At 35.6% G+C, this 12219-nt stretch overlaps 1 protein-coding gene across 1 annotated transcript in view; it reads left to right on the top strand.

Annotated features, from left to right (window-relative positions):
- The first annotated feature begins 5983 nt into the window (after window positions 1-5983).
- Window positions 5984-12219, top strand: part of SORBS2 (sorbin and SH3 domain containing 2) — a 118231-nt gene continuing 111995 nt past the window's right edge. Inside the window, exons 1-2 of the mRNA XM_042781993.1 lie at window positions 5984-5993; window positions 10648-10740. Of these exons, the coding sequence (XP_042637927.1) occupies window positions 5984-5993; window positions 10648-10740 (103 nt within the window). The remainder of the gene's footprint in view (window positions 5994-10647; window positions 10741-12219) is intronic.

The following is a 12219-nucleotide window of genomic DNA, read 5'->3' as shown; positions in this document are numbered from 1 at the left end:
ACACTTTATATATTCTCATAAAAAATAATCAAAGTTCTCATGTTCTTTTGTTTCTTCATTGTTTGTGGTAATTATTTCTTCTTATTCCTAGAACTGATGTGAAATGTGCTCTGAACCAGTGTGCATGTGTCAATGTTGTAATTTGGCTCCTAAATACTGAGGGAAACACCTTCAGCCATGATTAGCTCAGGAATGTTGGGAGAGATGTACTAATCTCTTATGTGGAGGCTGAGCATGGCTACAGCCTTCACTACTAAAGATGTCGCTAATAGCCCACACTCCTGAAAATAAACATGGCCATTGAGTCAATTCTGACTCATAGTTACCCTCTAGGGCAGAGTAGAGCTGCCTCATCAGTTTTCCAATGCTGTAAATCTCTTTGGAAGCAGACTGACACATCTTTCTCCCATTGAGTGGCTAGGGGGTTCAATCTACCACTAACCTTTCCGTCAGCAGCCGAGCACTTAATCAGTGCTCTACCGGGACTCCTCATATACTCGTTCTAAATTCTGAGAAACCATTAAGAAATGAAGTTGAGGTAGATGGAATCATAACTTCCTAAATTTAAGGAATGTAAAGAACCAAATAAACTATTTCCTGTGACTATTTCAAAGCAGCATATTGGCATGCTGTTGTTGTTAGCTGTTGTCAAGTTGGTGACCCTGTTCACAAAGGAATGAAATGCTGAAAACCTAAGGATAAATATCAACAATAAAAATAAAGTTATTTGACTGTGATTGAAAAGTTACATCATTTAGCATTTAAGAATACTTCTAAATCCTATCACAGTCTGATTGGGAAAGAGAAAGAAAATGCACTGGCCACTAAAGGCAGTTCATCCAGATGAGTGGTGTACAGGATCCATTTCAAACGAAATGTAGAGGAAAATGTGTGTAACTGTAAAAAACCTTAATATGCATTGTATTTCTATTCTTGTTCTTAAAATACATCTCTAATAAGATCATATAATATATTCCTACCATTTAGGCTGTCTGTGTGTCCTTTCTTTTGAGTAATATATGAATAGATCAACATCAAAATAAGTCTAGCAATTCTTATAGTAAAATTATTCCATAGAAAATCTTTTGGCCAACTCTTCACGTTGACTGAAGTAAAATTTAGCCCTTTGTTTTTATAGATGGCCTTCCAAAAAACCAAGCTCACTGTCATCAAGTCAGCTCTGACTCATAGAGACTTCTCCTTGGGTTTCTGAGACAGTATCTCTACGGAAGTAGATTGCCCAGTCTTCCTTCTGAGGAGTGGCTGGTAGGTTTGAACTGCCAGCTTTCTAGTTAGCAGTCAGATGGCCTTAGTGCTTAGATTTCAGCCTAGAAAAATAAAATGACTTATACAGAGTCCTTTGGCCACAGTTGGACAAAAGATTTTTGCCTTTGCTCTTCTTTAGAATGATCATTGAAAGAAATTCAAAAATAATTACAGAACTGTGGGCAAAAACTATCTTGATTCCATGCATAAACAACCAACAGAATCTATTGCTATCCATATATTGGAAATGTCTTCTGCTCTGATCCATAAGAAGAGCAAATTCACTGTTATACACAAATCAGAATACGTATAAAATTGCCTTTTATAAAAATTTCCGTCAATAACTAAACTTTAGTAAGTACAGCTCCACGTCTCCTTCTCAAAATCACCTTGACATCATAATGTACAGAATTCTGTGCTCTGTGGATTGTCTGCTGAGGGTCTATTTTATGGTCGGTTTTCATAGTCTTGGCTCTGGTTCAATTCCAATTTAAGAGAACACTTGAAATACTGTCTCCTGTAGTAGCACGAAAACACTCTAGGAATTTGATGCTTTCCAGAATAATCTGTGCTTGTTATGTAAGCACAATCAAAGACACTTTTTCAGAACAGAACAAAAGGGATTAGTTTCACTTTAGTTTAAATTGTCTACAGAGGGTTTTCAGTTGTGGATTTGTTAATGGCTTTTGCACAAATAATGGAAATAGAATCATGCATTTTTATTAGTCACCCAAGAGGCCTTTCGGTCTCAGGTTCTTCTTGAGAGCTCAGTCACTGTGGCTCTTCTTTTAACAGCTTGGAAAATGTCTGGCCTGATTAGGAAGTTAGTCATTTCACATTCTGACATGTAAAACAATGTGAAGTTTAAAAAAAACCTCACAAATTACATTTCTAAGTAACAGGATATGTCACTTTAAAGATGAAAAGTTCAAGTATTTGTGGCGCCTTGCTTTGTTCTCATTAATCCTATTTTACTTTTCGAGCGTCAGATGTTCTGTAGATATCTGCAGTTGAGTTTAAACAATAAATTGTTCTCTAACTTGGTATAAAAATATTATTATTTGATATTAGAGGTTTTACATGCTAAGAATTAGCCTGCCTTCTGTGTTGATATTTTCTTTGTCCATCTAGATGCTATCTTTGTTGTTCCAGACACTATCTTTGTCATTCAGTTTTAAAACTTAAGACAATTTTAACATAAAGTGGTGCCTAGCTTTGAAAGGAGTACTGAAGTAGACTCCATTTTCTGGAATCTGTTTATCCCTTCTTGTTTTAGAAGTAGCCCGGTCTTGGTCACATACATCCCCTGAGGCTTTTCTTTTCCATTTATTTTCTCCATTTAAGGTTAACATATTAGGAGTTTAGCTACTGAGAGATTAAAATAAATACATTTGAAGGAGTTTTCTCAAGGCTCCTGCACTGACCGCTGCCTTCTTCCTTAACTTTTTTGGTATCCTTCAATAGGGGTGGTAGTGAGGCTACCAAGTTGCACTTCTTAGAAATGGGTCACATTTTTCTGTTTACGCTGGATTTAAAAAAAAAAAAAAGCAAATTGTCTCTTTATTTATATCCACTGAAAAATAAGAAGTAAAATTAGCCTAATAAAGTTTCCCCCAATCACTTGTTAAAGTCAATTGACCTGTGAACTTTTTCTGTAAACTTCACTGAAACGTGATGGTAGCTCTTTGAGTGCTAGCTGTATCAGCTCCAAGTGTGATCCCTGACTTACTTCTCCTACCCTGGCCTGGGCAGTCGAGGAAAAGATAACACAATCAGGGGATACAAAAATTAAATTCTGCAGAAATCATCTGTGTTGCCTTCAGTTTATAGCTCTAAAAGGTAAATTGAGTGAGCAGCAGCACTGTGATTTTATCCATTTTTTGCATTCATTAATGTAGTATCATACTGAGGACCAAGACTAGTAATTCAATTTAGATATTAAAAAGACAAAATCCTTCTTCATTTTCTCCATAATTATATCCCTTAATTTAAGTGTATTTTTTGATGCTATTTTATTTTGTTATTCACCTTCCCCCAGGAGAGAAGATAAGAGTTCTGGTGGTGTAGGAGTTAAAGTATTCACTGCTAAGTGAAAGGTTGACAGTTCAAAGCTACCAGAAGATCTGGTGGCGTAGTGCCTAAGGTATTTGACGGCTAACCAGAAGGCTGCTGGTTCAAACCTACCAGTCACTCCTCAGAAGGAAGATTGGGCAATCTACTTCCTTAGAGATACCACTTTGGAAACCCAAGGAGAGGTCACTATGAGTCAAAATGACTTGACAACAGTGAGTCATTCTTTAGTTTTTTGTTTTTGTACTCCATGGGAGAAAGATGAGGCAGCCTGCTTCCATAAAGATATACATGCTCAGAAACTCTATGGGGCAGCTCTATTCTGTCTTATAGGGTTGCTATAGGAGCTCTGGTGGTGTAGTGCCTAAGGTATTTGACTGTTAACCAGAAGGCTGGTGGTTCAAACCCACCAGCCGCTCTTAAGAAGGAAGACTGGGCAATCTACTTCTGTAGAAATACAGCCTCAGAAACCAAGGAGGGGTCACTATGAGTCTGAACCAACTCAACGGTAGTGAGTTTGGTTTCTTTATGGGTCAAAATCAGCTCAATGGTCATGGGTTTGGTTTGGGTTTTTTTTTTTTTTTTTTTTTTTTTGGTGGGGAAAGAAAAGAGAGATCATTACATTTAGTTGGCTTCCATGTTTTTCTTCTCTTATTAGAATTTCACAGTAATAATGAACAAAGCCAGGTTTTCAATAAGAGGTAAACTGTGATAATCACAATGAAAGAAATGACAGATGATGAATATAGTAAAATATAAAATGACAGGGGAAGTGGTCAGAAAGGGGGAGAGGGCAAGAACCCTGGCAGACAAAGCCAAGAAATCCAGGAAGCTCCACTGATGCTCTTTTCAGAGACTAAAAAGCTTGTTAATTACACTAAAAAGCTTGTTAGTTACCATTGATACCAACTCATGGCAACCCTATGTGTGCAGAGTAGAGATGTTCCATTAGGTTTTCAAGTCTGTGACCATTTGGGAGCAGATTGTCAAACCCGTCTTTCTAGGAACTCTGGATGGACTGGTATCGCCAACCTTTCAGCTAGTAGTTGAACACTTAACCATTTGCAGTACCCAGGTACAAAAATCTTACTTGACAAATCAATCAGTAGATGATTTCATGTCAACCATATCCCTACTCATCCCCTTTATATAAAGTATAAATAAAGCCTTAAAAAATATTAAATGTTAGAGTACTAATGTACTAAACTGTGAATGTGTTGTGCTGAGGAAGTTCATGTGGACATCTAATGGCCCCTACTCAGGAGCAAAGGCAGTGGCCAGGCTTAAACATCTCTTTCACAGAGTTCTCATTTTATAAAATTTGCTTCCTGTTTGAGCATGTCTTTCCTCTTTGGTCTAAGGGTCTGGATAAATAAGAAACTCTTAAAATGGCCTAAGACAATATGCCAAAGAAAGAGCTAAATCATCTCACATATCATAACATAACAAACAATATTTAAAAAATTTTCTAGGATAAGCTCCGTAATGCCAACCATTTCTAGTAAATTGATCCCAGTTGCCACACATCAGTTCAAACACTTCACTGGGAAAAAGCACAATATCTGATACTAAAACAGAAATGATTTTCTGTAGTAACCATTAACTCCATTTGTCTTAAAAAAAAAAAGAGAGATGAATCTAATCACCCTTTATTGTGTCCTCAAAATATGCATTAAATACATTAACTATTCCCTGGTAACAAATTGATGCACACATGTAAGGTAATGATTTAAAAAAATACTGGGGTCTTTAGGAGCTCTGGTAGCATAGTGCCTAAGGCTGGCGGTTCAAACCCACCAACCACTCCTTCGGAAGGAAAGTTTGGGCAATCTACTATCCGTAGTGATACTGCCTCGGCAACCCAAGGAGGGGTCACTATGAGTGGGGTCCGACTCGAAGGTACATAACAACAAGAGTTGAGTCGGGCCGACTCAACGGCACATAACAACAACAACAACAACAACAACAACAGTGAACCTTTTAAAATTCTGGAAGCAGGCATTTAATACTGCAGGCATTTAAGCAGTATCATTTAAAATGATACTTTCAGGTTTTGAGAATAAAAACTGTTAGCATAAATATTTGCCCCAAAAAATAAATAATTGATGTTTTAATATTAAATTTCCTCTACATCTGTTTACCTGCCATTTTCATCCATATTGGTTACTACTAAACAAAAATATATGTCTATGTTAATGAGAAGGAGCCCTGGTGGTGCAAATGATTAAGCACTTGGCTGCTAGCCAGAAACGTTGATAGTTCAAACACACCCAGCAGCTCCAAAGGAGGGAGACCTGGTGATTTGCTTCCATAGCAATTACAGCCAAGAAAACCCTATGGGGCAATTCTACTCTGTCACCTGGGGTCAATATGAATTAAAATTGACTGGATGGCACCTAGCAACAACAACAACAACATGATCATAGGACTAATAATAATTGAAATTTAACTTTAATAGAATTATAAATACCCATTTTATTAAAATAAAACTATGATAATGGAATATGAATTCATAGATATACACCAAAAATAAAACAAAAACACACTTTCATGATATTTCATGCCACATACTCATGAACAAATTAATGCACCATTTTTTTCCTACAGGAAAACTGAAGACTTTAATAACAAACCCTCCAAGGTCAAAATGAATACAGGTATGACATCTCTGTTAGTTATAAACTCTTCAGCCTTGCTCTCTAAAAATCATCGTGGCCCTAAATCATTAGACTAGTACTCTGGTGATCCTAAATGTGATATTAAGTTTCTGATTAGACAAGTAGCTTAGATTTATTGTCTTATTTCTTTGTGTTTGTGTCTAACCTAATAGTCATGAAAAGTAGAATTTTCTGTATTCTTATCTGCTCTTAACGCCTTTTTCTTTAATCATGTTGCAAAATTAATTCCTATAAACCCTAGGAAGGAGTATGTCATTTGTATGCATACATTTAAAATTCCTCTTTGAAAATGAGCTAAATTCTAAGGGAAATACTCTAATGGAAAATACCTGAAGTTCACCATTCTAGAAACTCTTTATGCCAGGGAAATACAGCATATATAAAGTTTTGTTTTGTTTTCCTTAATTATCAAATATCATCATGCTAATGTACATGGAAACATTACATTCACAAAGTAAGCAGATAGGGTTCCAAAGCTTCATAGGAAATCAGCCTCATTATATAGTTAAAACACACACAAACTCATAAGCATTACATTTTTAAATGTGAGAACATCTCCAAACGGCTTAATCATATAGACTCTGTAGTGTACACAGATTACTTATGAACTTTTTGTGACATGCTATGTACATAATTTTCCCCAGTAGAAATATTTTGGTTTATATTTTCACCTCTCCCCCCTGCAATTCTTATATTTAGTGTTAAGGAAATAAATAAAACTACTTGCTCCTTGATGTTTGACTGCTAACCAGAAGGCTGGCGGTTCAAACCCACCAGCCACTCCTCAGAAGGAAGGTTGGGCAATCTACTTCCGTAGTGATACTGCCTCGGAAACCCAAGGAGGGGTCGCTATGAGTCGGGGCCGACTCAACGGCACATAACAACAACATAGCACCTTCTCATTTCGAAAGACTGAGCTTGACTGACTCTGGATGAATGTAAATTTGCATAGTATTTGCCTGTATATGTGAATTTAAGCATATGAGAAATTATACATATATTAATATAAACTAGGATACTTAAATTTGTGCGTAAAATATTTATTAGAATTGGAATCCTTTGTTTGAAATTCCAAAGTAATACTATAATGTTGCTATAAAATCACATGACTTTTAAACATATATATTAATATTGCTTTAGGAAAGCAACACATCATTGCTGTATATACCAAAATGGAAGTAGGAATCATTTCCTAAATATCTAATAAATAAAATTGGACTTAATTTTATTAATTTGTCAATCATCAAAAAGATGTATTACTACTTAAATGTCCATGAGTCAATCACTAAGTTTAAAAAAAAAAAAAAGCAGAGATTCATTTCAATCTTGTTTCAGTCAAGTACACAATAAACTAGCCAAGGGAAATGCAGTCCATTTTTTCATACTAAAATATCTAAACAGCATATAAAAAATATATGAATCGTGTTATATCTTCACTCTTCTTAAAATTTGTGGCCCATTATCCCCTAAGGCAAATCTTAGTTATTGAAGAAAGGAGCAAGAGGAAGACATCAAATAACCCATATGTGCGATTCACCCATATGAATGTTTTCTAGCAGTAGGTACAGCTTTCAGGAGTCTTGCAGCTCTGAAAGCAAGTCCTGAAAGATTACAGGTCATTAATGACTTTGAAGGTGAGAGCAGTATTAGGTTTCTTTAGGATGTATGAAAAGCAGCAGCATCATATTCAGAAATTTTAAAAATATTCTCAAGAAATAGCAGAAAGTCTGGATATATAAGTAATTAGAAACACAATATCATAGATTTCTGTGTTTCAGTACTTTAACAAATGCCTCAGCTTTTTGAGTTATACTTGTTATTGAACTATTAATAAAGGCCAATTCTCCATTACTTTCTCTATGTCCCAGAATAAAGAAATGTTTAACCCAGAGGTTTCCCAACTTTCGTGATTCACAGTGCCCTTGAATGTTTCAATATTTCGTAGCCCTCCTGAACGAAACACAGAATGTTGTCATCATATCTGCTTCAACTCCTGGCAACCCCATGTGTTACTGCTCCTTGGGGTTTCTTGGCTATAGTCTTTATGGAAGCAGATCACCAGGTATTTCTTCAGTGCTGCCACTGAGTGGATTCAAACCTCCAATCTTTAGATTAGCAACCAAGTGCTAATCATTTGTGCCAAGCACCAAAGAAATACTTAACAGTTCTATTTATTGAGTCGTTAGATGCAAACATCTTAATAAGTACTTATGTTCTTATTTGTTTAGTAGCTGTTTGACAAAACAATACACATAAAATAAAACATTTTTACTTCATTCTTAATAATCACAATTTTTACTATGGTGATGTGTGTGCCTATTAGGCAATGCATAGCTTCTTAGACCTTGAAATTAGATTGTACCTTGTCAATCTCATTTACTGGTTCAAAATGATTTTTACAGAGTACTTGCTTTTTTATCACAACAACTACCAAAAACCCAGCTTTTCAAAGATGTGATTTCATCAAAAGAAATATTGCACAATCTATTATGTTAGATCTGATGACATAGTGAATAAGGCGTTTGGCTGCTAACCAGTAGGTTAGTGGTTCAAACCCACCAGCTGCTCTGCAGGAAGAAGATGAGGTGATCTACTTCAGTAAAGGTTTACAACCTTAGAAACCCAGTGGGGGTCACTATGAGTCAGAACTGACTCGATGTCAGTGGGTTTTGTTTGTTTGTTTCATGTTAGCAGTGGTAACTGCCTCAAGTTGTTGTTGTTGTTGTTATGTGCCATCTGGTTGGACCCGACTCATAGCAACCCCTCCTTGGGTTTCTGAGGTGGTCTCACTACAGAAGTAGATTGCCCAACCTTCCTTCTGAGGAGCGGCTGGTGGGTTTGAACCTCCAGGCTTCTGGTTAGCAGTCAGGTGCCTTAGGCTCTAAGCCAGCAGAGCTCCTTGCCTCAAGTTAGCAATCTACAAAGTGTTGGACGGATATTACTGTTTTCCTCAAAAAAGTAAAATACCATCTGACAACTCTGTGAGTTCACTGAGGTGGCCTGGGACACCTTAGCACACAGAATGAAGACCTTGGGCTTAACTAGTGAACCTAGATCTACTCCTTCCAGTATGTTCTCTTCATTTCTCTGCTTGTTTTCAGATGTTCAAAATTAAAAGAACTAGAAAATAGAATCTCTCTTGATTGATGTCAATTTTCACTTTCAACATCCTTGACTACACAACACTTCTAGATCATCAATATATACCACATATCAATAACATTACCTCTGTCTTTTCAGACACACTCATCCCTCAAAGTTATTTTCAATTTGCAGAGTTTACTAAAATCCTGTTGATGTCTCTCATTAGTGTATCTTCAGTTACAAGTTTCTACCATTTGCATCTTTGTCTTTTGGTTCTTAATTATAATCTCTGATTCATTTGACTTATTTCCTTTCAATGTTGTTTCAAGTTATTTTTCTGTGTTGTTACCTGCATTAGGAAATTGTTACTTTAAGTACATATTTTAGAAATTGTATTTTGATATGAGAATCATTTTATCTATTTTGAGATCTACAGACCTTATTTGTGATTTTTACCAATAATTTTTTAAAAACATATGTCCAAGAATCTTTACTAATCTAAATTCCCTCATGTCCAAGAAACAAAATGGATATGTCTCTAAGAAATAGAGAAAAAAAAGACGGAATAGCATGTGGCAACATATAATGACTATGTTACCGTATTGGTGGTTATATTATTGGTCTTTTTCTGTCATGATTTTCAAAAATAATTAAATTTTAGTTGTTTTGACACCAGGGGAATGAGCAAAACTATTTATTGCACATGCCATATGATAAAAGAATGTGGGAATGGAATAGGAATCTATTCATAGATAGAGCACTAATCTTCCAATTTTAGAAGTCTTGTTACTCTAAACTTCTCATAGCACATTAAGATGGCTTATCATTTTCACTTATTTTACTTCATGATGTGATTTACATAAGTGTAAATACATAAATTGTGGTATAGAAACACATTTTTAATGGTCATTTTAAGACAATAATTATTAATACTGTCTTTGATATCAATTGGGCTAATTATTTCTATAACTAAGAATAACTGTGGGAAATTTTCATATTGTGTTTCTTTGCATATCCTATATATCAAATGCATTATGCCTGTATCAGTCAACAACTAACTTCAAGAATTACTTGAAGCTATCTTCAGGAATCATAATAGCTATAATATGACTATGACTATGACAAAACCTAAATGATAGATCCTAAAGTATATTATTTCGTAACTCTTAATTCTGAAAAACAAGAGTCCACAATTATAAAACTAGTTACATAGTTTATAGACTAACATAAATTAAATTAAGTGGTATAAACAAAGTTGAGTTATGTGCTTTTGTCTTCATTAAAGAAGAACCATAAAATGTTAACTGAAAAATCTTTGACTACAGCTTTGGGATCTATTTCTAAGGCAGGTCCCTAGTTTTTTCTTCTGCTTGGTTTTGTTTGTTTTAGTCTGGAAGTGAGAATGAAATTTGCACATGTCCTCCACAGTTGCTAATTCTGACTGTTCATCTTTCTCATGAATGTTGGACACATTTCACTTAAACTGCATGATGTTGCATGTGCTTTGTCCTTTGCCTTGGCCTCTGCTATATTGTATTTTTGCTTCCAGATAGCGGTGGGTGTGCTCGCAAACGCGCTGCCATGTCTGTCACGTTAACATCTGTGAAGAGAGTTCAAAGTTCTCCAAACCTATTGGCTGCAGGTATAATATCACAACTAATAGAATGTCACACTTGAATGGCTTTATCTGACCTTTCTCTGTTTCTAGAATTATCTTTTTTCGGTTATTAAAGTGATTGTGAATACCTTCCTAATGCCCCACAAGTTCTTATTTTTCCCATACCAATAATAGCTCCTATCCCCTTTGACTGTTTTAATTCTAAAAATAAAAAAGCCAAAGGAAACTGATACCTTGTAGAAAGCCTTTTAAACTCTAATTAAAAACATCAGTCACCTGCCAAAATGTTTTGAGTAATTGCAAGTGTTAAAAACTATCTAAGTTTTCATTATCTCCTGAAGAAAAGTAATGTACTATTTGGTTAAGATAACTCACAGGTTCTTTTGCTGTTGTTGTTTTTTTAACTTAAAAGCTGTGTGCAGGTGGGGGGGCGGCTAGGATTTGCTAATCCAGTCTTCATTAATGTACTTCTTCCTCAAAGGCTGCAGACTGAATGATAGAGTGTTGGTTTTGATTAAGACTTCCTTTAGTCGAATCAGCAAAGACTTGTGTAATATATATTTTTAACATATCAAAATCTTGAGATTAATCCACAGGCATAAATATACTCTATAAGGTAATTTCAGCATCATCTAGAGTGGTTTTCTCTACAATAAATATCTATCATAACTCCTAGACAGTTCAGACTTGCCTAAGCCTGCAGGCAGGGTCTGCATTGTCAGTGGCATGTTACTATGAGCCCAGTAACCCCAGGGTCTCAAGACTTAAATACTTCTAAATCTTTTGGTTAACTGGTTGATTGCTTGGTTGGTTGGTTGGTTGGTTCGTTGGTTGGTTTGAGAGTTCCTTGGTTTAATTATGGTTTTAGTGGAGTGGGAAAAAAGATGGACAGTATTTAAATAATTTTAATTCTCACTGTGCATATCACAGTGTCCTTCATACACATACATTCAGTAGTTGATTAAATCTTCAGGGTGTTCTTGGGATTATAGCCACTTATCCTACACTACATAGCCTCATTGGGGAACAAACAAGGTTCCATGTAGAGAATACTACTCCGTCCACTGCATCCAGTCTACAAATGTTTTCAATGTCCAAATTTAAATACCAGGCGAGGAGTTCCCATAAAACATTAAGTAAAACAAACAAGTTGCGTTGTAGTGTATGTAAAGTGATCTCAACTTAATTAAGAACAAGACATTATACAGGCATACCTCATTGTACTGAAGGTATGTGGTAACCCTGCATCAAAGAAGTCTATCTGCTTGTCCTCACTTCGTGTCTCTGTATAACATTGTGGTAATTTTCATAATATTTCAAACAAGTTCATAATGCTGCTGTACACGAAGTAGACTACAATATAGTGTAAAAATAACTTTTATACACACTGGGAAATAAAAAAAAAAAATCGTGTGACTTGCTTTACTGCAATATTTGCTTTATTGCAGTGGTATGAACCAAACCCACAATATCTCTGAAGTTGTTGTTGTTGTTACGTGCCGT

Source organism: Orycteropus afer, unplaced genomic scaffold (genome assembly GCF_000298275.1).
Source record: "Orycteropus afer afer isolate SDZICR_OR568_19922 unplaced genomic scaffold, OryAfe1.0 scaffold00215, whole genome shotgun sequence".
In the NCBI taxonomy this organism is placed as follows: Eukaryota; Metazoa; Chordata; class Mammalia; order Tubulidentata; family Orycteropodidae; genus Orycteropus; species Orycteropus afer.
The sequence above is the reverse complement of the archived record's forward strand: the minus strand, read 5'-3'. Positions and strand labels throughout refer to the sequence as shown.